Source organism: Podarcis vaucheri (assembly GCF_965113315.1).
Source record: "Podarcis vaucheri genome assembly, chromosome: 16".
Lineage (NCBI taxonomy): Eukaryota > Metazoa > Chordata > Lepidosauria > Squamata > Lacertidae > Podarcis > Podarcis vaucheri.
The window spans coordinates 19,594,737-19,620,248 of NC_138754.1; the positions used below are offsets into that span (position 1 = coordinate 19,594,737).

The 25,512-nt window shown below is 49.1% G+C and overlaps 1 protein-coding gene across 1 annotated transcript in view; it reads right to left on the reverse strand.

Moving 5' to 3' along the window:
• Nucleotides 1–25,512, reverse strand: part of SPTBN2 (spectrin beta, non-erythrocytic 2) — a 52,359-nt gene that overhangs the window by 8,152 nt on the left and 18,695 nt on the right. The window contains exons 9-30 of the mRNA XM_082202872.1: nt 23,819–23,936; nt 22,731–22,889; nt 21,467–21,769; nt 20,642–20,795; nt 19,433–20,303; nt 18,548–18,685; nt 16,160–16,916; nt 14,397–14,599; nt 12,525–12,615; nt 11,811–11,957; nt 11,076–11,339; nt 10,631–10,855; nt 10,156–10,245; nt 9,143–9,415; nt 8,168–8,298; nt 7,448–7,652; nt 5,616–5,990; nt 4,883–5,127; nt 4,226–4,364; nt 3,165–3,249; nt 2,517–2,713; nt 115–254 (exon numbers count right to left, since the gene is read on the reverse strand). Coding sequence (XP_082058998.1) covers nt 115–254; nt 2,517–2,713; nt 3,165–3,249; nt 4,226–4,364; nt 4,883–5,127; nt 5,616–5,990; nt 7,448–7,652; nt 8,168–8,298; nt 9,143–9,415; nt 10,156–10,245; nt 10,631–10,855; nt 11,076–11,339; nt 11,811–11,957; nt 12,525–12,615; nt 14,397–14,599; nt 16,160–16,916; nt 18,548–18,685; nt 19,433–20,303; nt 20,642–20,795; nt 21,467–21,769; nt 22,731–22,889; nt 23,819–23,936 — 5,310 coding nt within the window. The remainder of the gene's footprint in view (nt 1–114; nt 255–2,516; nt 2,714–3,164; nt 3,250–4,225; nt 4,365–4,882; nt 5,128–5,615; nt 5,991–7,447; nt 7,653–8,167; nt 8,299–9,142; nt 9,416–10,155; nt 10,246–10,630; nt 10,856–11,075; nt 11,340–11,810; nt 11,958–12,524; nt 12,616–14,396; nt 14,600–16,159; nt 16,917–18,547; nt 18,686–19,432; nt 20,304–20,641; nt 20,796–21,466; nt 21,770–22,730; nt 22,890–23,818; nt 23,937–25,512) is intronic.

A 25,512-nucleotide genomic window follows, 5' to 3' on the forward strand; every position in this document is an offset into this window, starting at 1 on the left:
TGTGGAGTGGATTTAATTTTGCATTCTACTTTTCTTCTGTACTGAATCGGTCCCAGCATTCTGCCTGCTCTGCCACTCCAAATGTCCTCCTTCTTCCCCTGAAACAACTCTCACCGGGCGTCACTGGGAGCATGTGGCATTTCCAGATGCTGGTTCTGTGGCATCGTGGCTGTGGGTTCTGGCACAGGTGGAGTCAGGGGCCTCTTTTTCCTCGCTTCCTCCTGCTCACGTCGGCGACGTTCATTCTCTTCCAGCTGGTGGAAAAGAAAAAAAAACTGATGGAACAAGGTTGTCAAAAATAAGCTAATGTTAGGTCCTTTTTTCTTTTCTTTTCAGTTTAGGTAAGGAGACCATTTTAATGATGTACTCATAGTTCTTGCCTACCTTTCATCTTTAAGGTCCCAGGAAGGGTTACAATATAAAAAGGCAACATTAAACTCTTTTAAAACAAATTACAATCAGAAGGATAGGGCGCGTCTGAAAAATATCTCTAGTATCGAAGGCCAGGGTAAAGGCATGGAGCTACATGAGTCATTTGGGAGGTGATAAGAGCCAAAGTTAGACGGCATGCCAGTTTAAACAAGGGGGTGTGGACATGTTTTCTAATGACTTATTTAGCGAGATTTCTGCATTGCAGGGGGTTGGACTGGATGACCCTTGGGGTCCTTTCCAACTCTACAGAGGACAGGATCACACTTCAAAACGACCTTGACAGATTAGAGAACTGGGCAAAAACAAACAAGATGAATTTTAACAGGGAGAAATGTAAAGTATTGCACTTGGGCAAAAAAAATGAGAGGCACAAATACAAGATGGGGGACACCTGGCTTGAGAGCAGTACATGTGAAAAGGATCTAGGAGTCTTGGTTGACCACAAACTTGACATGAGCCAACAGTGTGATGCGGCAGCTAAAAAAGCCAATGCAATTCTGGGCTGCATCAATAGGAGTATAGCATCTAGATCAAGGGAAGTAATAGTGCCACTGTATTCTGCTCTGGTCAGACCTCACCTGGAGTACTGTGTCCAGTTCTGGGCACCACAATTCAAGAAGGACACTGACAAACTGGAACGTGTCCAGAGGAGGGCAACCAAAATGGTCAAAGGCCTGGAAACGATGCCTTATGAGGAACGGCTAAGGGAGCTGGGCATGTTTAGCCTGGAGAAGAGGAGGTTAAGGGGTGATATGATAGCCATGTTCAAATATATAAAAGGATGTCACATAGAGGAGGGAGAAAGGTTGTTTTCTGCTGCTCCAGCGGACACGGAGCAATGGATCCAAACTACAAGAAAGAAGATTCCACCTAAACATTAGGAAGAACTTCCTGACAGTAAGAGCTGTTCGACAGTGGAATTTGCTGCCAAGGAGTGTGGTGGGGTCTCCTTCTTTGGAGGTCTTTAAGCAGAGGCTTGACAACCATATGTCAGGAGTGCTCTGATGGTGTTTCCTGCTTGGCAGGGGGTTGGACTCGATGGCCCTTGTGGTCTCTTCCAACTCTATGATTCTATGATTCTACGATTCTCTGATTCTGTTCTATGAGATGTCTAGTTTGGCCATGACAGAAGTTTTAAGAAAACATGAAGAGAAATCATGGGCTCCATGTCAGGATCAGGCTTGGGCTGGCAGGCCCCAACACAGATGGAAGAGAAAAGGAAGTGGGGGGTTGTGATTTGTGAGAACACAGGCCAAAGGGGAAGTGCTCTGCCTGGTGTGCTTCAACTTCAGCCACTTTGGAAGGGGGGCTAGGATGCCAGCTCAGAGAGTTCTGGCTGGAAAAAAAGTCCTGCCTAACATGGGTGGTGCACTTTTAATACACGAAGTCAGCCGCTTGAGGCAACCACATCTTTCTGCGTAAGGGGAGGCCTGGCACAAGTCCTGGCTAGAGGCACTTTCCTTGAAGAGGAAGAGGGCCAAAGCAGAGGTTGCCTTTGGATCATGGTGCCTGTCCATAGCAGCAGACCCTACTGCAGGACCACACATCAGGGGTGAGGAACCTTCTCTTATGGGCAACTTTTTGAGGGCCTTATGCTAGGGGTCAGAAGGTTGGGTAGAGCAATGAACGTAAATGTTACCTCTGTACAATAGTCTAGTTTCTACAAGAGGTGTTCAAGGATGCGTTCCAGACAGGCAGAAACATTCAGGGCGTGCAGTAGGGCTGGAGAGGGGATGTGGCCTGGGAAAAGTTGTGAGAGCCAGAAACAGAGGCCTGGAGGGCTGCATTTGACCCCTGGGTCTGGAGCTGAGGAATTCAGGAAGCAATTGCCTTCGCCTTATTGCCCTCATTGTGAGATGGGCCTTTGGGAGAACAAAAAGGACTGGACAAATTCATGGAGGATTGGCCTAGGAAGAGATGTTTGCTGGAAGCAGAATCTTCATGCTGAGGAAATGTACGTCTGAGAACCAGGCTGCTGTAATGTGGTGCCAAGGGGCAGTGGCTAACAGCTGACTCGGGCACTTCCCCCAAGCCTCCCAAGGATTCGCCTGACCCCCCCGCCCTCCCTGATCTCACCCACTGACCGTCGTGAGCTTCTCCAGTGCCAGGAAGCGCTCCTCCCAGGCAGCAACTGATTTCTGGAAGCCCTCGTGGCGCTTGATGAGGTTCTCCACTTCGTCCACGTTGCCACCCAGCTCTGCAGAACGCACAATTGGCTCTTGGCTGGAGAGCCAGGCCTCCGCCATGCTAGCATCCCGCCCAAACATCAGCACCTCCATGACTGTGGGCAGAGGGAGGGATGAAAGGAAAGAGAGAGAGAGAGTAGTCAGTGGTGAGGACCCCAAATCTTGAGCCTCAAGTTCTTGCTTTTAGTTCAGGGATGGTGAACCTTCTTCAGCCTGAGGGCCACGTTCCCTCGTGAGCAGTGCTATATTTCTAGAAAAAGAGGTGCCAGAACTGACCAAGGACATCTCCCTGGTTCTCTTACAATGGCAATGGTGCCTGAAGCAGAACCTCTCTCTTGGGACCACAGAGGCCTGTGCTTAGCCATGAAGTTCTGCTGGTGCCCTTGGCTTAAAGTAACCACCTCTCAGAAAAACCTACTCAGAAAAAGTTGTTGTGGGGATAATGCGTGCTTCATCCACACATGCCACACATGCCCCAAAATGAACTCTAGCCCTCTGAAGCCCCACTCCCCGAGTCCTCAGGCCCCCACACCCTCACCCACTTACCAATTTGTAACCAGTCCATTTTCTCCCGCCATTTGTCATTGATCTCCTTGCGTCGGTCCTGCAGCTGGGTCAACTTCTCTGCAATCTGAGCAAAACAAAAGCAGAGAGATGCAGAGGGAGCTTAGCTGGGGGGAAATAGTAATCCAGAGTCGTCCCAATTAATCTGAACGTTGGGGCATGTACAAGCTGTACATAGGTTTACCTGTGCAACTCTCTACCATGAGGACTAGTATCCTACTTTATTTCTAGGGGAAGGGTTAGAGCTTATTGGTTGAGCACCTGTTTTGCATGCAAAGCTTTGTTAATTTATGGCATCTCCAGGTAGACCAGGCATAGGCAAACTTGGCCCTCCATATGTTTTGGGACTACAACTCCTATCATCCCTAGCTAACAGGACCAGTGGTCAGGGATGATGGGAGTTGAAGTCCCAAAACATCTGGAAAGCCGAGTTTGCCTATGCCTGAGGTAGACAGTGGTGGGATAGATGGACAAATAGCTTGACCTAGGCAGCTGCCAATAGAGGAAAAACATCCCTGATCTTTAACGATTGTGGGGCTGCAGAATATCTCAGGAAGGGAAAGCTTATCATCCAGCTGTGGTGCAGGCTCAGCGAATGCCAAAACTGAACCCTGGTCTCTTGCTGCATCTTCATAAGGCTCTTTTTGTTTAATTTAAAGGCAAGAGGGACTTACCTTGCCTATCTTAAACTGAAAAAACCCAACAGCCATACCTGAGCTTTAAAAAGTGCATAATTCCAAAATCAGTACAGTGGTACCTCGGGATGCGTACGAGATCTGTTCCAGAGTCCCGTTCACATCCCGAACAGAACACAAGACGCGATGGCGCATCTGTGCGTGCCACGTTTTGCCGCTTCCGCGCATGAGCGTGACGTCATTTTGAGCGTCTGCGCATGCACGAGCAGCAAAATCCAGAAGTAACGCGCTCCATTACTTCCGGGTTGCTGCGGAGCGCAACTCGGACACATTCAACTCAAGGTATGACTGTACATCTTTCCTGCGAAACAAGCAATAGCTGCATCAGTTCAGGGGAGGCCTTCTCACCTTGTCAGAGGCATAGTGTCCTTTGGCCAACAACTCGTTGCCAATGGCGATGCAGGCGTTGAAGCTGTCTGTCCGGGCCTCAACTTCGGCCTTGATCCCTTGGTGGTTCTTGATGACCAAGTCTGCTGCAGAGACGTCCCTGTGGGGGAATGTAGGAAAGGCTGGCTACTAGGCTTTCCCCCTAGAAATCACATTTAAGCAGAGCAAGAAGTGGGGAGCTGGAGAGCGGGCAGGACGAGACACCCAAAGGATCAGTCTGGTCCCAGCACATCATTCCACAAAGACACATCCAAGGATGGCCACATTCACACTACTTTAAACACTTACAGTTTCCCCCAAAGAATTCTGGGAGCTTTTCAGAGTGCTGAGAGTTGTTAGGAAGCCCCTATTCCCCTCACAGAGCTACAATTCCTAGAGAAACCACTCTAACAAAGAATCTGTCTTCACAGGGATCTCTGGGACCTCTTAGAGGGAAATGGGGGTATCCTAATACCTCTCAGCACCCTTAATGGACTACACTTCCCAGAATTCTTTGGGGGGAAGCCATGACTGCTTAAAGTGGCACCATAGTGTTTTAAATGTATGATGTGAATGTGGCCTGGGTGAGTTAGGGACTAGATCTGCCACCTATGGAGACCTGCTCCTATTGACCCTTACCTGGGCTTCTCCTGGGCATCTATCTGGAGGTTGACATCATCCATCCACAGCAGGAGGTCACGCACCATGCGGAAGAAGCGGAACTTGTCAACAGTGTCAAGGAGGAGGTGCCGGCGGCCGCTGCTGCTGCTGAGCAGGTCAGACCAAGCTTCACTAACAGACTGCTCATGCCTCCGGATATCGTCTGCCTTCTCGCCGGCATAAGCCTTCTGCAGCCGCGCCGCATCGTCCTGCACCTGCTTCACCTGCCAAGCCAAGCAACCCACAGGTGATTCAGGGTCCCTCACTATCAAGAGTGTCCCAGGTGCTCCCACCGAGGCCCTTGATCAAGGCAGGGCAATTGATGTTTGCATTTTGACCACTGGAGTTAGGAGAGACTTTTTTTTTGCAGAAACAAGGTTTTTTTTTGTACAAATTGCTTTGTACAAATTTATCTCCAGATTTTTGGTTAAAATGTGTAATTTCCTAATTAGCAATTACTCAATAAACAATTTTGTTGTTGTTGTTCCAAAAAATATTTTTGAGTGATATGTGATTTTTTTGTTAACTAATTTAAAGGAATAGTGGTTTACAAGTATATAAAAACAAGTTACACAAGCATTAAAACGTAAAAGCTCATTGGAGACTGCTCCACTGTTCTCCCGATGCTCCTCCGCTTGGCTTCTGCCCCCTCAGTAGGCAGAGTCTGGACCTTGCACTGATTTTATTCCCTTTCCCAGTCCCCCAAGTGCACCTGGGTACTAAGTGCCTGGATGTCGTGCTCGTATGCGCTGTGCATCCGCTGCATGGCCTCTGCCGTGTTGAGGTCCCGGCCCACTTCATCGGGCAGCTGCTTCTGCTTGTTCTGGACCTGGCTGAGGGTCTCACGGGCGTCGTGGTAGAAACGGTGCAGCTCATAGGACGCCGCCAGCATCTGGCTCCGGGTGTCAATGAGTTCCAGGAGGTCGGCCCAGGCCTCATTCAGGCTGTCCTTCCACTCGGCGATGGTAGCGTTTTCGGAGTGACCGGCAGAGATCATCTCGTCCGCCAGCCGGTTGACTGCATCCACCCGCTCCTGACCAATAGTGCTGGTGTCACGTGAGAATTCCCGGAACTTGTCCCGCAGCATCTGTAGGGAAGAAGAGAGCGCTGTGTCAGGTGTGCATGCAGGAGCCAGGCCCAGTGGCCCATAGGACTCTGCAGGACTGAGGCCTTCCTAAGTTGGTTCTGAAGAGGCAAAGTGAGGCCGATTGGTAACTCACAGCACCTGGTGGCAAGAGCCGGGAAAGGGATCCAAGGTCAGCATTTTCCCTTCGGCTCTTTGTCACAACAACACATTCCCTGCCTTGCTGCGTTTGGTTCTTTGACTCCTTGCTTCCTGACCCTAGGACCCTTGGCTTCTTGACTCCCGGCTCTCTGACCCTCAGACCCTTGGCTTCCTGACTCCTGGCTTCTGGACTCCTGTTCCTGCTCCCACCCCGCCATCTTGCCGCCCGGTCCCGACGTCCCCAGCCAGGACTTTGATCGCCTGTGAACCCCAGGGGAAGAAGGCTCAGAGCCAAGGGATTGGTAGTCGGACAGTGATGAGTGGTCAGAGGGAAAAGTGGGAGACTGGGAGGAGCAGGTGTCAGAAACTGAAGAGGTAGCTGGGTTTGGTGAGCAGGAAGAGTCTGTGGCCGAGAGCAGTCCAGAATCAGAGGCAGAAGTGGAGGCTGGAGAGCAGGGGGGGGCAAGAGGCAGAGATGATGCAGGCTGCCAGGGAATCTCCCCCTCTTGCTGCAACCAGCTCCACTCCCGCCTGGTCTCCCAGAACATAGAGGAGGAATGAAGAGGATGGAGCAAAGGGAGACAAGACAAGGGAGCCTCAGATTGCCAGGGAAGGACCCAGGGGAGGAGCAGCCTTAGAAAGCAGTATGAAGGCAATTGCCTCACTGGGGCAAGACCTACTAGATAGAAAGAGTTGCTGCGATCACTAGGCCTGCACTGTTTTGGTTTCTTTGAATAAAGAGCTGAATTCTCTGACACAGGGTGTTTTATTGCTGACCTGCTCCTGACTCCAGCTCCTGGCACAATGGTGGGAAACAAACAAGTGTGAAGAGCAAAGGGGCAAAAAAGGCAGAGGGATAATAGCACAGAGGTAGAGCACCCGCTTTGCACACAGAAGGTTCCTGGTTCAGTTCAAGATATGTCCAATTAAAATGATCACAAGAAGTAGGGGATCAGAGACTTTTCTCTATCTGAGACCTTGGAGAGTTGCTATCAGAAGACACAACAGTGGATAGTTGGACAAATAATCTGACTCCACAGCAGGCAGTTCCCTATGTTCCTATTTAAATCAGCCCTTTATTCAGAACCACAACGACTGGAATCTTACTGGGAAGGGGTGTAGCTCAGTGGAAGAGAACCTGCTATGCATGCAAAAGGGCAAATAATGCACCATTGATATGGGGTTTCCTGGTGCAGAACTAGGATCACTTGGGTTCCCTGTTCACCCTTCAGCCACCTCAGTGAAGGAGGTATAGAGCTCTGGAGAGGTGCTTCCTGCCTCTGGGTATGTTAGGGATGCCTTGGGAGGGCGAGACCCACCGTGACATGTTCATAGTCCTGTCCAAGCTCATGAGAAGCAGCCACCACCTCGCGCTCCGAGATCCACTGTTCAAGGTCGTCCACTTCCCTCTTCAGCTGGCAGAGGCGGAGCTGTTCCTGCAGCTTGGCCCGGCGCTCCTCAGCCAAGTCCTTCAGGCTGGCATAGAGCTTGTCCACTTGGCCCTGCCGGAGATTGATCCGTTCACTGCAGGAAAGGGAAAGAGAGAGGGAGAGACATCATCCACGGATGCCAAGGAATTCAGGTCTCCAAAGCCCTGACCAGTGCTGGCTGGCCCACCAACTGTCGTCATTTTGCATGGAACCCCAGGCTCTCTGATTGGCTTCCACCCCTACAAAAGAGTGGTGCAATAAGCTGGTAAACTGGTGCATGCCCTGAGACCTCTAAGAGGAATGACATCCCAACAGGACTGGGGACAAGGAGATCAGGCCTCAAAAGCCCTGGCAAGTGCTGGCTGGCCCAACAGCTGTCATCGTTTTGCATGGAATCCCGGGATCCCTGATTGGCTTCTCCCCCACAAATGAGTGGTGTAATAAGCTGGTAAACGGATTCACACAACAGGTGCATGCCCTGAGATATCCAGGAGAAAGAGGGGTATAATGACATCCAAAACAGGACTTGAGCCACAGCAGGGAACTTGATGGGGCATGTGGGGAGAGGCTCCCCAACTGTCTTGGTAGGGGAATGGAGGGCTTCCTTACCTCTCGGGATGCCCGTTGTTTACCATATCGCGGCTCTGGATGGAGAGCTGGTGGATGGTCTGGGCATAGTCTTCCAGAGCCTGCTCCATCACCAGATGTTTTTTCACCATGGCCTGAGCAATCAGTTCATCCTGGTGAAAAGAAAGAAGTGTGTTCCTGTTTGTTTGTTTGTTTGTTTGTTTGTTTGTTTGTTTGCTTCCTCCCACCCTTTCAGAAACAGAAGCAGGGGTAAAGAGGATGGGGTAGGCGACATTAAAATTTGAACTAGGATTGAGACCTGTTATTCCACATCAGGATTCAGTCCCAAAATGTTTATGTGAAAGAAGGGTTCATGTGGGACTGTGCAGAGTACCTTTCTCCCCACTGCTGAACAACTGCAACCAGCCTGTGTATATCTGGGGTTGAAAGGGGACAGAACTTTCAATCAGAGAGAAATGTGACTTCTGGCAACTCCTAGAAATATTCTTACTAATCATAAAGGACAACCCCAGAGTGGATTTGTCTCTAGTGAGAGAGAGGAGTTAAACACAGCTCTCAGGCTTTCCCCTCCCCCACTCACTCCAGTTTTCAGCATGCAACCTTGGAATGTGTGCTGCGATAAAGAAGAGATTTGAGGATTTGCAGAGTGCATTTTTGAATGCTACCAAATGAATTCTCACAAATCGAGGATTAGCAAGAAGGGCACTGCTCTTCTGAAATGCAAGGCCCAGGAAAGAATGCTAGAGAAATTAAGTATTTTGAGAATTCCAGTACGAACCAGCATGATCTGCACTTTCCTCAGCTACTATGTGTATCAGAATTTTGCAATGCAGTTTTGGGCTCCAAAAAATATATTTTTTAAAAGTTTCTTAGTTAAAATACATCTAGAAATGCTCCTTTAAATGAACGAGTACTTTTGCATGTTTTGGTTTTTAAAATGCAGAAATAGGACAGAATGGGTTTATGAATTAACACAGGCAAAAAAAACCCACAGACCTTGGCCTTCTCCTCTAATATCATGTGCAGCTCTTGTTCGCCCATCCAGGCCTCGGCCTCTGCAACATCGAAGTAGAACTGTTGGGCCATCTGCGCTTGCTCCAGGCGCCCGTGCCGCTGCTCCACCTGGCTCTGCAGCTCCTGCCACATCTCCTGCAAAGCCTCCACACGCCCCTGCAGCTCCGCTTCCAGGCCGCTGCATGCCAGCCCCTGCCACCTCCCCAGGATGTCATTGATTCGTGGCTGGTGGCCCTGGATCTCCTTCTGCAGGGTCTGGAAGTGTCAGGAAGAGGGAAGAAGAAGAGTGCACGGTTAAAACTCTGGAATTCGCCCCCCCCCCAATGAGGTAGCGATGGCCACCGACTCGGATAGCATTAGGAAAGGATTAGTCAAATTCCTGGAGCAGAGAAGGCTATCAGTGGCCACTGGCCTTGATGGCTATGTTCTCCCTCTGCCGCTGGACGCAGTGTGCCCTGAAAGCCATTTGTTGGGCTTGCAAGCTTCTCATGATGGGTACCTGGTTCACTACTGTGAGAACAGGAAGCTGGGCTAGATGGGTGTTCGGCCCGATCCAGCAGGGTTCATCTTGGCGTTCTTTTGAGCAAGGGTGTGTGTGACATGACAAAGGCATGTAAAATTCAGTATGGTGATGTGCAGAGAAAGTGGAAAGAGATGTTTGTCTCCCTTTCTTATTTTACTTATTTATTTATTTTATAAGATTTACATACCACACTTTATCGTAAGATCTTGGGGTGGGGGGGAGTTTTGCAGAATAAAACACAAGACAAAAACAAGGAAATGGGCTAAACAAAACAGCAAAACAATAACCCCCCCCCACTTCCCACAAGCACATTTAAAAGGCTGTAGAATATTCATCAGCCAAAGGCCTGGTGGAAGAAGAACATTTCTGCCTGCTGCCTAAAAATATACAGTGAAGGCGCCAGGCCCTGGGGAGAGCATTCCACAAAGGGGAAGCCTCTACAGAGAAACCACCACACCCAACTAGGCCTTACCTGGTTTTTCTTGATCAGTAGTTGGACAGTGGGAAGATCTTTGCCATGGTCAGTGGAGACTGCCATGGGCATCCGCTCCTTCACCCACAACTGCAGGACACAAGGCGAGAAAAAGGTTAAGAAATGCCAAGAGGCTCCATAGCAGAAAAACTTAGCGGGGCAAGAGTCATCTTACTGTCCATTTGGGGGCGGGGGGCGAGGGTTGTTATTTAAAATAAATAAATCACACACATAATATCCCACCAGTTAAATTAAATATATATATATTCCAGGGTGGTATACAATATATGAAGATAAAGGACACAACAACATAAAATATATAGAACCACAAAATTTGTTAAGCAATTCAAAGGCTATGGAGAAGCGAAAACTATTGACTGCACATGAAGATCGCACAGGTGCAAATAAATTCACCACCCTGCATTTGTGAGGGAATGCTTATAAGCACAGCGGCTCTCCCTCTCCTCTGACTCACAATTTCATCCTCCAGGTCGCGGTTGAACTGGTGCTCCTCCTTGGAGGCCAGCAGCTTCTCGCAGCGCTCCCTGAGTGGTGCCCGCAGCTCTGCAAACCTGTCTTCCACTGCCTGCAGTTTGCCATCCACTTCCACAGTGTTGGAGTCCTCCGGGCTGAGGGCCAGCGCTTGGGCTTTGAGGCCCTCCACCTCCTTCTCCCGCACGTCCATCTGGTTTTCCAGCATCTGGGAGTGGAGAAAGAAGGTGTCAGGAATGCAAAAGGATCGCGAGGTGTTGCAGCTCTGCAAATGCCTGCGACATCATTACCGCTTCATCCCAGCAGCCTCCCTCTGCTTCTGCTTCTGCAGATTTTGGCCCTTTCCTCCGAAGAGGCATTTGGTGCAGGTGGAAATTCATCAGAGCCACAGCCAAGCCCTTCTCCCCTGCCGCACAGCACGCACTCACCTGCTGTTTCTTGAGCAAAATGTTGACGCTGGTTAAGTCCTTCCCGTAGTCGTCAGAGTGCAGCTGGGCCTGAAGGCCGCTCAGCCAGGCCTCCATGGCGGAACAGCTCTGAGTGAAGAGCTCGGCGCGGTTGGCGTCAAAGAGGCACTGAGCTTTGCTCTGGGTGCTGGATTCCAGCTCCTCCCAGAGCTTCTGCAGGCTGTCCAGCTTGGCCCTCACCACGGGCTCCAGCTCTGGCTTCTCGGCCACCAGCTGCTCTCCCTCCTGCCAAAAGGAGGGCACAGATGCTGACGGAAATGTTGTAGGGGGCGGAATGGAAAAGCGTGAGTGAAGGTGGAATGGGGTATCCTGGAACAGGTCATAGCTGATTAACTGGACCCCTGAGCAGCAGGAAAACTCCACCCTGCAACATTTTGTTACAGGTCCCCCATCATCATCTGCTATGATTCAGCCTGTTTACGTGAAAAAGGGAGTGCTCCTTTAACTTACCAGCGAAGAAACCACAGCCACCTATGGGAATAATAGAGATTGCCTCCAAGCTTTAAGGCAGGCTCAGGGCCCCAGCACCACTCTAATAAAGAAGCCGGGGCATGAAAACAATGGGCTCCCCTGAGCATGTGCAAAACATGCATTTCTACACAGCCATGTCTGTTATTAATTAGTGGGCTTCCAAGGCTGATAACGTCACTGCAAGGAGGTTTCAGCACCAGCTCGGGGCTTGGTAAGAAGACCCACCTTCTGGATCTTCTCCAGCCAGCCCTTGTTGGAGGCCAGCTCGGCCATGAAGGCCTGGTGCTTCTGCCACTTGGTGTGGAGGTTCCGGGCTTCATCATACGACATGTCCTGAGCTGACAGCATCTTCTCATTGATCCACAGGGTGAGCTGGAGGAAAGACAGGAAGAGAGCATCATTGGGTGAGGATCCCCTAAGGAGAACCAACAACCCTAAGAACACCTAATGCTAAAGAACTTTCCCCTAAATAGATCTCAGTTCTCAATGTAGGTGGGCAGGAGAGCCAGCCATAAGATGATGCAATTGAAGACTTGCCTAGCATGGCATCCTGTTTCCCACCACTGCCCCACTAGGTGTCCCTGGGAGGTTAACAAGAAGGAAATGAAGGCCACTAGCCCCCTCCCACTCAAGTTCCCCAGCAACTGGCATTCAGGGACTTGCTGCCTCTGATCCCAGAGAAAGGATATGGCTATCCTGAGCTCTGCCTTTTTAAAATGGTGGTGGGGGAATATGACTCTCTGGCTGGGGGGACCCATGCTGACCCCAAGCTCACTATGGCCACAATCACACACCATACATTTGGAGCACGATGATACCATTTTAAACTGCCATGGCCGACATATATTATGTTTATAATTCAACGCAGAAATAAATGTAACTTGTATCAAATTCACATTGGCTGGGCATCCATCATCTGTCAAAGGCGATCCTGCTCACCTCTTGACAGTCTTGCAGAAAATGCTGCAGTTCCCGATTGTCACGGAGGCGGGCCAGAAGGTCCTGAGCTGCCTGCTGGTTTTTCCTATGCCTGGAAGAGAGAGGGAAGACAAGGCGTAAAGTAACCAGAAGGAGCTGCTTGGCAATACTGCCCACAGCCGTTTTCCTGGGAGAGGAATCATAGAATCATAGAATCATAGAGTTGGAAGAGACCACAAGGGCCATCGAGTCCAACCCCCTGCCAAGCAGGAAACACCATCAGAGCACTCCTGACATATGGTTGTCAAGCCTCTGCTTAAAGACCTCCAAAGTAGGAGACTCCACCACACTCCTTGGCAGCAAATTCCACTGTCGAACAGCTCTTACTGTCAGGAAGTTCTTCCTAATGTTTAGGTGGAATCTTCTTTCTTGTAGTTTGGATCCATTGCTCCGTGTCCGCTTCTCTGGAGCAGTAGAAAACAACCTTTCTCCCTCCTCTATGTGACATCCTTTTATATATTTGAACATGGCTATCATATCACCCCTTAACCTCCTCTTCTCCAGGCTAAACATGCCCAGCTCCCTTAGCCGTTCCTCATAAGGCATCGTTTCCAGGCCTTTGACCATTTTGGTTGCCCTCTTCTGGACACGTTCCAGTTTGTCAGTGTCCTTCTTGAATTGTGGTGCCCAGAACTGGACACAGTACTCCAGGTGTGGTCTGACCAGAGCAGAATACAGTGGCACTATTACTTCCCTTGATCTAGATGCTATACTCCTATTGATGCAGCCCAGAATTGCATTGGCTTTTTTAGCTGCCGCGTCACACTGTTGGCTCATGTCAAGTTTGTGGTCAACCAAGACTCCTAGATCCTTTTCACATGTACTGCTCTCAAGCCAGGTGTCAGCCATCTTGTATTTGTGCCTCTCATTTTTTTTGCCCAAGTGCAATACTTTACATTTATCCCTGTTAAAATTCATCTTGTTTTTTTTGCCCAGTTCTCTAATCTGTCAAGGTCGTTTTGAAGTGTGATCCTGTCCTCTGGGGTGTTAGCCACCCCTCCCAGTTTGGTGTCATCTGCAAATTTGATCAGGATGCCCTTGAGTCCATCATCCAAGTCGTTGATAAAGATGTTGAATAAGACCGGGCCCAAGACAGAACCCTGTGGCACCCCACTAGTCACTCTTCTCCAGGATGAAGAGGAACCATTGATGAGCACCCTTTGGGTTCGGTCAGTCAGCCAGTTACAAATCCACTGAGTGGTAGCATAGTCAAGACCGCATTTTACCAGCTTCTTTACAAGAATATCATGGGGCACCTTGTCATGTATAATTGAGTATTAAGTTTCAAGCTCTAAGGTATTTTACGGTAAGATAAGGTTAAATAAATCAAGGCAATTTGAATAACAGAATATGGAGAAAGATGGAAAGGATTTGTTGAGTTAATTAATAGGTTAAATTTTTAAGATAAATTATTCAATAAAAATTGAGAAAGATGGAAAGAATTTGCTGAAATAACTAATTAGACTAGAATACAAAAAGGGAGGTGTGAGGAGGTCAATGAAACAAGCAAATGGAAGTTAAAGATACGTAATATGGGATTTGTGTTTTGTTTTTTGCTGTATTGTTGTATTGGTTTTATGCTTTGTTTTTTTCCCTTCTTTTTATGTATTGTGGTGTTGTTTCCTATTTTTTCTTCTTTTCTGTGATTCTGAAACTTTTAATAAATATTTTTTTTTAAAAAAAGGAAACTCTTCCCTATATCTACTGCAAATAACCCAAAGATCTTCCTCATCAACCTTCTGCCCATTACCTGCTCCAAGTTGCTAGATCGTGCTCCCTTTTCCAAATCAGATTACCGCTACCAGCGTTTCCGCACAGAGTAATCCCCCTCACCTGCTGTCAATGGAATTGACCTTCTCCTGGATCTTGTCAGAGTGGAGCCCGTCCTCCATGATAAGCTTCCGGCCAGAGTCCACCAGCCCCTTGATCTTCTCCCCGTTGGCCTCCATGGTGGTCATGAAATCCTCATGTTTTTTAATGGCAGCCTCAGCAGCTTGGAGGGAGCTGGGCATGCTTGTGTGAGTCAGCACATATTCCTATCCAAAAAAGAAAAGTGTTGATCATCCCAAGAAAGCATTATCAGAGAACACCCTGGATAAGGAGAGACGAAAAATGGAGACTGCATAAGCCCTGGAGTCGAAGTGGGGGACTTTTAGGCTGTGAGCCTAATTGTTTATTTCATTATTTTATAAAATTTATATACCGCTTGACTGTAGGAGGGGGGAAACCTCAAAGTGGTTTACAAAAAGAATTTTAAAAATATCAGTAAAAAACAGTTGTTTAAAACATTCAAAAAATAATGAAAATCAACAATCAGAGATCATTTAAACATGTGTCAATATTCTACATGCCTAAATAAAAAAGGTCTTCAACAGAAATAAATGTCAATAGGCAGGGAGTTGCAAAGTGTGGCTGTTGCCACACTAAAAGATCAATTTCTTACAAATGCAGAAGAAGTATTACACGGCACCTGGAACAGCACTGGTTCTGCCAATCAAAGTGGTTCACTTAAAAAATGTGGATGAAGCAACATCGTCTTCCAATCTCTCTTCTCCTCAAATCCGCAGAATGCAAGGTAGCCACTTGCATTTTCTCCTTTAGGGCAATAACTGCAGTGCTATTTTTCTTAATAAAAAAGGTTCCGGGACTCACCATGAACACCTCCCTCATTCTCTTAGAATGGCAATGGCGCCCCCACCTGAAAGGTGACAGAACTGAGTTCTGGCAAGTTCCAGCTGGGGGGAAAAAGCCCTGCCTACTCAACCACTGTTCACGTCCCAAGTAGGTACCAAACTTCTGGCACTGCAAGGTTATGGGTCAATGCTGGCACCATCGTTGTTCCTACAACCCTTTACACCTCAGGGGTAGGGAAGGCTTTACCAGCCCTAGAGCCTCATTTCCTTCTAGGGGGACCACATGCCAGCGGTAGGCGGGGCCAAAGGCAAAAGTGGGTAGAGCAACAAAGGTAAAAGTTGTAGTTTCTACACACACTCACACACCCTCTCCCTGCTCCATCCAGGCGAATGTTTCCCAAACTTGAGTCTCCAGCTGTTTTTGGACTACAAACCCCACCATCCCTGACCACTGATCCTGCTAGCTAGGGATGATGGGAGTTGTAGTCCAAAAACAGCTGGAGACCCAAGTTTGGGAAACACTGATCCAGGCAAAGAGGAGGCATTATCAGAGTCCAAAGACGCATTCCAGTCAACCAAAAAAAGCCATAAAGGGTAAAAAAACTGGCCACTGAGGGGTGTGACCCGGGGAGAGAGATGGCGGCTTAGAGCAGGGGTCAGCAAACTTTTTCAGGAGGGGCCTGGTCCACTGTCCCTCAGACCTTGTTGGGGGCCAGATTATATTTTGAAAAGAAAAAAGAACCAATTCCTATGGCCCACAAATAACCCAGAGATGCATTTTAAATAAAAGGGCACATTTTACTCATGTAAAAAACACTGATTCCCGGACCGTCTGCAAGCCAGATTTAGAAGGCGATTGGGCCAGATCCAGCCCCTGGGCCTTAGTTTGCCTACCCATTGCTTAGAGGGATTCTGGAGGGCCACATGTGGCCCCCAAGGCTGTGGGCCCCAACTGTGCCTTACCTGGTTGCTGAGCACCCCTTCCACCTGCTTGGTGTCCCTCAGGAAGATCTGGAAGCTGTAGGCTTGGGAGAGCAGCTGGTGCCGGTTCTCCCACATCTGGTCCAGCTCATTCCAGCCAGTGTCAAGGGCCTGGAGGCGCTGCTGCAGGAACATGTGCTGGGCATCGGTGTGGCCTTGCGTCACCTCCTCCCCCATGGCCCGCAAACGCCGGTAGTCGCCCCTGTAGTGCTCCACCTCGTTCCGGATGGTCTCATGCTGGTTCAGCAAGCGCTCTGCCTCTGGCAGGGTGGCCGGCACGTCTTCCGAAGCGATGGCCGTCTGGGTGCGCAGAAGCCACGCCTGGAAGTCGTCCAAGTCCCGCAAGAATCCCTGAAGCTTGCTGGCTTCTCCCAGGGACTCCTCTCGTCGGCGCATGGTCCCCCGTAGCTCGTCCCAGGTCCCGTCAACTTCGGACAAGCGGTCCAAAATGGCAGGAGCCTGCTCCGGGTGCTGGTCCGCCAGGCGGGTGGCCTCCTCCCGCAAGTCCCGCACTTTGCCCTGGATGGCCTCCAGGTCCCGCTCCATGCCCGCCAGCTTGCGCTGCAGGGCCATGACCCCTGCCAGGTCGTTGCCCAAGCCTTGGGTGGACTCGATCACTTTGGTTTTCTCCCGCATCCAAGCCTTGGTCTCATTGCACTCCAAGTAGTAATTCTGGATGCTGAGAGCCGAGGTCAACGCATCCTTCTTGCGGCTGGCCAAGGCTTGGAACTGCTGCCACCTGAGAGAAGGGGGAAGGAGGGGAGATCCAGTTCAACGCTACCGTGGCTGCCACCTCCATTTTTAATGTGAAACTCGTATATTGAAAGACAACATTTGATCTTCATTTCCCACTCAGGTCCAGGGCCCAGTGGTGGGGAACCTCTGGCTCATGTGAGGAATCCAGCCTCCTCTTTTGTCAGGTGGGCAGGTCAAAGTTGGCTCACAGGGGAAGTAAGGATCTGGCCCACAGATCTAGTCCTCACCCCCAGCCTTAGTCAAAGTGAGAGAGCAGTTGCCTCAGGGAGCTAAATACGATGTCATGAAAAGGCAGGAAATGGATAGCTACTGGTTTGGACCCTAAGTTAGCTTACAGAAGTCAATGGAATGAAAACTTATCGTTCCCTTTTACCCCCTGCAGCCACTTCAACCCCAAAAAGCCTTTCGGGAGGGGGGTTGGTCAGGGACCCTCCAGAACAATGTGAGATGATAGGGTGCAGGTGGAGGAGGATAAGCTTTCCTTCAACAAACTTCCTTAAACTTTAGGATCTAAGGCTGAGGTTGAGTGATTCCCCTTTCCCGCCAGCAGCCGCCCCAACCACATTGTTCAGGTGTCCACCCAACCCACCAGAAAGTACAAGATAATGCAAAACCACATGTCATTAGGTATATTTCATAGTCACTGTTATTTCTTTCTTATATTATTTCTTTCTTTCTATTATTATTATTATTATTATTATTAGATTTTCTCATGCATGATAAATTGTTAATTTATATTCCCAATAGGAACTTTATGCATATAATACTTAAAATTATTGATATATGGACGATTACGTATTGTTTTCAAAAATAAAATGAAATAATCGAATGTCAGCTACTTTCTACAAAACTATGTTGTTCTTTAGATCTCATACCCTCATACCCACCTTTCAATAGGCAGGTCACAACTTTTTACAAATGAAAGAATAAGGTGGTCCTAAAAACTTATCTCAGGTTAAAAAAAGGGGGGGGTAAAAAGGTCTAGTCAAAGGCGACTATGGGGTGGGGCGCTTATCTCTGAGGGAGATAAGGGAGCTGAGGGAGCCAGCATTTGTCCACAGCTTTCCGGGTCATGTGGTCATCATGACTAAACTGCTTCTGGCACAACAGAACACCATGACAGAAGCCAGAGCGCAAGGAAATGTCATTTACCTTCTTGCCACACTGGTACCTATTTAACTACTTGCACTGGCGTGCCTTCCAACTGCTAGGTTGGCAGAAGCTAGGACAGAGCAACAGGATCTCACCTCGTCAGGTGGATTTGAACTGCCAACCTTCCAATCAGCAAGCGCAGGAGGCTCAGTGGTTTAGACCACAGTGCAACCCACGTCCCTATAAAATCTCAGGTAAGGAGCATATGACAAGAACTATACAATGAAGGTGCCAGATACAGCTCTGCAGGAAAAGAATTTTAGTTTGGGGGCCGTCACATACACAAATCACACTTCAGAAGGCCCTCACTACCAGTCTTAACACCTGAGAAGGTCTGTAGGGAAGGAGGTGATCTTTCAGATTTCTTGGGTCAGGCTTGTCAATCACTCAAACCATTGCACCATCTCCCTGTTCGTTCACACACACACACACACACACACACACTCTCTTCTAGATCCCCACCTGGCATTGAGCTGTTCCTGAGTGGCCTGGATGCTGTCCTTGTTCCTGTGGTCAGTTCCCAGAAGCCGGCTCGCAATCTCATTCACTGCTGCAATGCGGGAGGCCAGGTTATTCATCTCTGGTTCCAGAGTCTCAAACCTGAGACAACAAGGACCGAATGAGAAGTGGGCGAGAGATTGGATTAATTTATTAATTAAATGCATTTACATTTCATCTTCTCCCCCCCCCAGCTCCGCCCAAGGAAGGTCAAGGCAGAGTACATGGTGACCACACCCATTTTATCCTCACATCAACCCTTTGAGGTAGGTTAGCCCGAGAGACAAGAGCAACCTGGCGCAAGGTCACCCAATAAGATTCAGGGACATGTAGGGCTCTGAACATGGGTCTCCACTCTCTCACGACCACACAATACATTTAAAGCACTACTTTAATCATTTTAACCATCATGGGGGAATCCTGGGAACTGTAGTCAGTTAAGGATGCTGGGAACTCTGTGAGATCAGCACCCTTAACAAACTACGGTCCTCAGGATTCTCAGCGTCTGCTAAAATGGTGTAACAGTGCTTAAAACGAATGGAGTCACATATGACACGATACGTAATGCTATGATGTCATATAGTACTGTGATGTCATGTATGATGTCAGGTGTCAGACAGGTGGCTGTGATTTGGAGAATGGGCCTCATGGGCCAAACAAGGGCTCGTGCTGGCTCTACTTAAACCCACGGACTGGATGTTCCCTAGGCCTGACAGAGTTTAACTGCAAACAATATTAAGTATTTAACTGCAAACAATATGAAGTATTTACTTTGAAGAACCCACCCACCGACCCCCCACTCCTGGGCTAGAAGGGGGAACAAGGTGGCTGCTGGTTGAACCTACTCACCTTTGCTGAACCACTTCAAGGTCTTCCAACTTCTCAGGGACATCCATCGTTTCGATCCAGTACTCCCTCTCCCCAATCCAGAGCCCACACGCATCCGCCTCGCTGAACATCTTGTAAAGGTTGAGAGCGTCCTGCAGGGCTTGCTTGCGATGCTCGGCGAGCGCAACCAGTTCCTCGTAGCGCTGCTCCAGTGCAGGGAGCCGCCCGTCCACCTCAGGGGCATGGGCAAAGGCAGGGGGCAGGCTCCGGGCCTGCTCGTGGAGGGCGTCGAGGGCAGGGCGGTGGTTGTGGATCTCCTCCTCCACATCCTTGTGCTTCTTCACCAGGCTCTGGGTGGAGTACTCATCATGGCCCACCTCAGAGCTGGACACCAAGCGCAGCGCATCCAGCAACCAGGCCTCCATGTCATTGGCGTCTGCCTGGAACTGGTAGAGATTGGAGGCCTGGAGAAGGCGCTGCTCCCGCTCTCGGGACAGCGCCTCCAGCTGATCCCACTGCTCCTCGATTTCCCGGATCCGTTCGGCCACCTCGGCAGCCCCAAAGTGGCCCTCGGCAACCAGCTGGCGGCCTTCGGCTATGCTCTGCTGCAGCGGGCCAGCACGGCCGCTCATCTCATCGCGGAAGGCATTATGCTTGCTGGTCAGGCGCAGCACACTCGTCAGGTCCTTGCCAAAGTCGCCCGACGACAGGATCTGGCTCTGCTCCCGGATCCAGGCCTCCTCCTCGCCCATGTCCCAGAAGAACTTCCAAAGGCGGCGCGACTCTTCCAGTTTGGCACGCCTTTGCGCTGCCAACGCCACCAGCTCCCGATAGCAGCGGTCCAGTGTTGCCACGCGCTCTTCGACAAGGTGGGGGTCACAGGGCTTGTAAGCTGCAGGCAGGAAAACCGAAGTGAGGAGCCGCATTCCTGTCAACTTTCGCAAAATCAGCAGCAGAGATTGACGCTCCCTACTTGGGCTTCAACCTGCTCCCTACACCTACCACTTTACCCAAAATAAAGGAATGATAATTTGCAGTGGAGTCACACTGATCATTTTAGCAAATCCCATGTTGCACAGAGAATCCTACAACTGCTGTGGAACAGCAAGACAAGATAGGAAAGAGGGGAAAGTTGGGAGATAAGGTTTTGAAATGGGGAGCCAAGGGCACTCCCACTCTGTTCCCCCTCCCTCCATCCATACTTCCTTTTCAAGCTCCTGAGGCTCTCACCTTCCCCAGGGGTGGCAAAGCGCTGGGCAGCGGCACTGATGGCTTTCACCCGTTCGGCCTGGACGGAGATGTCGGCCTCCACCAGAGAGTGGATCTGCAGCAGGTCCTCCACACCATGCAGATGTTTCCCGAAGTCCTGAGACTGAAGGCGGCCCTGTGAGGAAAGGCAGCACAGGATGAGGAAGACCTGACGCCTGGCCTCATCTCAACCACCCTGCTCGGGGATACAATAGAAAAGACGAAGGGGGTTCCTAGGCAAAGCTGCCCTTCCCTCTCCCCACTAGGGTCTTCCAGGGCAGGTGAGTCTCTAAACATGAAGCTCCCTCACTTCTCTTTCTCGGCCAATAGAAATAAATAATAATCTGCGAATTCATAATATCAGAATTGGAAAGGACCTCAGCAGTCATTGACTCCAGGACAATTTACTACGCTGCCCTGGACAGGGCCCAAATGCAACACTCCTGTTGGCTTCAGAAGTTTCTGCATCTGGTGGTGATAGGAACCCTGGAAGCTGCTTCACACCAAATCAGACCCATTGGTCCATCTAGCTATATGTTATATACACTGACTGGCAGCAACTCTCCAGGGTTTCAGGCAGGCTTCTCTCCTAGCCCTACCTGGAGATGCTGGGGGTTGAAGCTGGGATCCTCTGTGTACAGGGCAGGTGGTCTCCCATGAAGCTATGGCCTCTTCCCCTATTCTGATGCAATCCATAGCACTGGACATGACCTCAAAGGTGGCATAGTCCAACACATACACCCCTCCAATGCAGGAAATGTGCTCTCAAGCATCACCCCTCTTGCACACCACAGCCTCGCCAGCTACCTTCATCTCTTCCAGCCAATCCATGAGGTAGGCCAAGTCCTGGAACATCTTCTGCAGCTCGAAATGGAGCATCAGGCGCTCCCGGCGGGCAGCCACCAGCTCGCGCAAGTAGTCCCAGAGCCTCGCCACGTTGTTCTTGCGCGCCAACACCCGCTTGATGTCATGGTACCCCTCCGCCTCCAGCTCAGCTGCCACCGCATTCACGGCTGCCACACGCTCACTATATGCCACGATGTCCGTCTCGATGGCTTCATGTTTCCGCACTGCGGCCTCTACCGCCGAAATGTCCAAGCCAAAGTTATCCTGCAGGTTGCAGAGCAGGAGAGAAATAATCTCATTCTTCAGGATGCTGGGGTAAAGTTGTCCGTCCCTCCCGCTCTCCCAGACCAGACAGAGAGAAAGATACTCCAGGTTCAGAAAAGTGCCACCAAAATGATCAAAGGAATGGAGCGATTCTCCTCTATGCATGGCATGGAGAAAGTGAATAGAGTAAGTTTTTCCTCTAATTATTATTATTAGTAGTAAATAATATAATATAATATAATATAATATAATATAATATAATATAATATAATATAATATAATATAATAATATAATATAATATAATATAATATAATATAATATAATATAATATAATATAATATAATATAATATAATATAATATAATATAATATAATATAATATAAAATATAATATAATATAATATAATATATCACACTAAAACATCAGACATTTTAAACTTCCCTATACTGGGCTGCCTTCAGATGTCTTCCAAAAGTCAGAAGATAGTTGTTTATCTCCTTAACATCTGATGGGAGGGCATTCTACAGGGCAGGTGCAACTACCAAGAAGGACCTCTGCCTGGTTCCCTGTAGCTTCACTTCTCACAGTGAGGGAACTGCCAGAAGGCCCTTGGAGGCCAGGCTGAACAATGGGGGTGGAGATGCTCCTTCACGTATGCAGAACCAAAGGGCTTTAAAGGTCAACACCAACACTTCGAATTGTGCTCGGAATCTACTGGGAGCCAATGTAAGATCCTTTAGCTGGGTCTGGGAAACCACTCCCAGTCACCAGTTTGGCAGCCGTATTCCAGATTAACTGTAGTTTCCAAGTCACCTTCAAAGGTCCCAATGAAGCTGAATGCAGTTCCCAAGATTCTTTGGGGGACGTCATATGCTTTAAATGTGCATTGGATGTGCTTTAAATGTATGGTGTGGATCTGCCCCTAGACACAACCTAAATGCTCCTCCTCCTTTCACTGACCTGGGAGACGAGGCGCTGGTTCTCACTCAGCCAGGTCTCGCGCATGGCTGCCTTGCGGTCAAAGCGTGCTGCCAGCTGCTCCAGCTTCTCCTGCCGAATCAGCTCATTGCGCAGCGCCAGCTCTCTCTCATGCTCTGCTTTCTCCAGCCGCTCCCAGCCCTGTGGAGGAGGAAGGAAATCATGGAGACAAACATTTCCAAAACAAGTGTTTTAATTTCTTTCAAAGGAGAAGAGATTCAGTTTCCTTTGAAGCTTTGGCTGCAAAATTTTCAGTGCATTCTGCACATGCTCAGAGGCAATGCTCCCCATTATTATTCTAATTATTATTGCAGTACTCAACTGGAAATGAGTTCATGAGCTGATCCTTGATTAAAATTAAATCCAGATTCCAGGAAATTGCCCAAATGAATGGACTTGCCTATTAATCATTAATCTTTGTTAGCTGACGGCTTCTATTTGGAATCAACAAATATCAGCTGACCCTGGGCATAACTATTTGTTTGCTTCATCGTATAATGTGTTTCCAGCCTGCATTTCTTTAAAATCAAGGTGGTTCTAGTAGATTCAGACACAGATGAACCAAATACAGCACACATATTTAACACCTGCAGATTGGTAAGCACTAGGCCTCCGCTACCCAGGAACACCAACAAAATATACTCTCAAGTGTGCTTCCTTGGGCAAAAGGACAGGTTCTAAGTAACACCACCCTCCCACCCCACAGTTCTGCAAAGGAAGTTCAGCGGTGGAGCCCAGTGTCAATAATCCTGGCAATATGAACAAGTTGGCGGACTCAGTCTAAGGCAGTGTCCTAAGTTCCAGTGGTGGGAGCACAACTTAGAGCACATGCTATGCATGCAGAATGCCCCAGGCCCAACCCCCGACCAGTCAGCACAGGGACCCAGAAAGTTGCCTTGTACCCTAACAGCCCAGTTGGGCCATCAAGTTCAATAGTATCAGTGGCTCTCTGACCCCCAGTGTTCCACCACCAATCCCTTGGCTCTGAGCCTTCCTCCTCTAGGGTTTCCCTTGGGGGTTCCCTGGCTGGAGCCTCCCACCTCTTCGTCCAGCCAGTCCATGGCACTCACCTTGTTGATGTCAGAGATGAGCCTCCCCTCTCGTGGCGTGTAAACCTTTTGGTTATTGGCTCTCATCTTGCTCTGGATGGTGAAAAGCAGAACTTCAAGATTCCCTTTCTCTGTGAACCTGGGAGTAGGATAATGCATGCAGAGGAGGTGGGCAGAGGGAGAAAGGAGAACAGCAAGCCAGGTTTAGGAGCAAGAATGCACATTTCAAAACTACTTTGCATGAGGCCCCTTTCTCACTCACTGTTAACGAGCATGCAGGAACTTTCAGGAGACTTTGTAAGTCAGAGAATTCCACTGGAAACTGGGGCAGAAATTTCAACAATTTATATGGAAATCACACACAAATGGCATTTGCTATGATTGTTTTCTTAGTCTGCAAATGTTACATTACATTATTTTCTGCATTGTTTTTGACGTTTCCCTTCCCTCAAAATTAATCACGCAATCAATTATGCTAGCTTCGGCCTTAGCAAATAATGAGATGAACAGTGTAGGTTTTAACAGAAGCCGAAATGCAACAGAACAGTGACAGCACTGATTGCGGTGAACACGGGATGGAAATCACTGCCTCCTGACATCCCTACAGAAGATGGACACACATTCTTCCAGCACCCACAACAATAGCGCATGCTTTCCCAGCACTGTGGTGGAGGGGCTATGCAGGGCAAGCAGCTCTGGGACTTTATTTAGAGCTGGAGTGATGCCACCATCTGCTGGAGCACCACAGTAATTGATGGAACCTCCTTCTTCAGGCAAGTGCATGGGTCTTTCAGGATTGTTTGTGATAGCACAGAGCAGCAACAGGGAACCTCCAACCCATGGTCCAATTTAGGCCCACCAGATCATCCCATCTGGCCCACCCCATTCTTGGCCAGCCACACACCACTTGTCACTCACCTGATGCCATAGGGCACTTGATATAAGACAGGTAAAGCTGGGATCGCCCAGGAGCAACTGGGAGTTCATGGTTTAAGAGTGTGCCCTGTTCCTTTGCATTTAATTTAAATTTGGCACCAAATGTAAGGCCCACAGCTTTGGGGTGAGATCAATTATCTCCTGTGAAATGCAAAGGATTGGCTGGCTTCTGATGTGGCCCACTGGTCCCCCACCCCTGGCAGAGATAAAGGTAGAGAATAAGGAAATATAATCAAGCAGAGGCAGGATATTGTATCCCCCCTCCTTTGATGGGGTTGCTATTTCAGGCTAGCAGTTGAAAAGGCGGTAACGCTTTTTTGAAAGATTGTTTGCTTTCCTAATTAGAAGCTAAAGGTAGTATTTCACCTGGCTAAAAATCTTTTGTTAATGTTCAATGATTTTTACTTATTCTGTTCTATGACTGCCAGCTAATCCTAACAAATTGGGCACTGTGCTGTAAATTGCAGCTCTTGCGGGATGGAAGCGTGTGTGTGTGTGTGTGTGTGTGTGTGTGTGTGTGTCTGCCTGCACTTTGGGCTCTTCTTGTGGGTGTGGCTAGCATGGCTGCCATGATGAGCTCTTGCACTTCAATCATTAGCCACAGGAGCCTTTTGCAGCCCCAAGGGCCACCTTCCCTCCTTGGCAGGCTTCCAGAGCCCACATGCCAGTGGAAGGTGGGGCCATGGGTGGAGCAGCAGGTGCGACTCCTGCCTTTGTAGAGTTTGCAAAGCCACAGACAAGTCACAGGTTTCTACACACACACACTCCTCCTTCCTCCA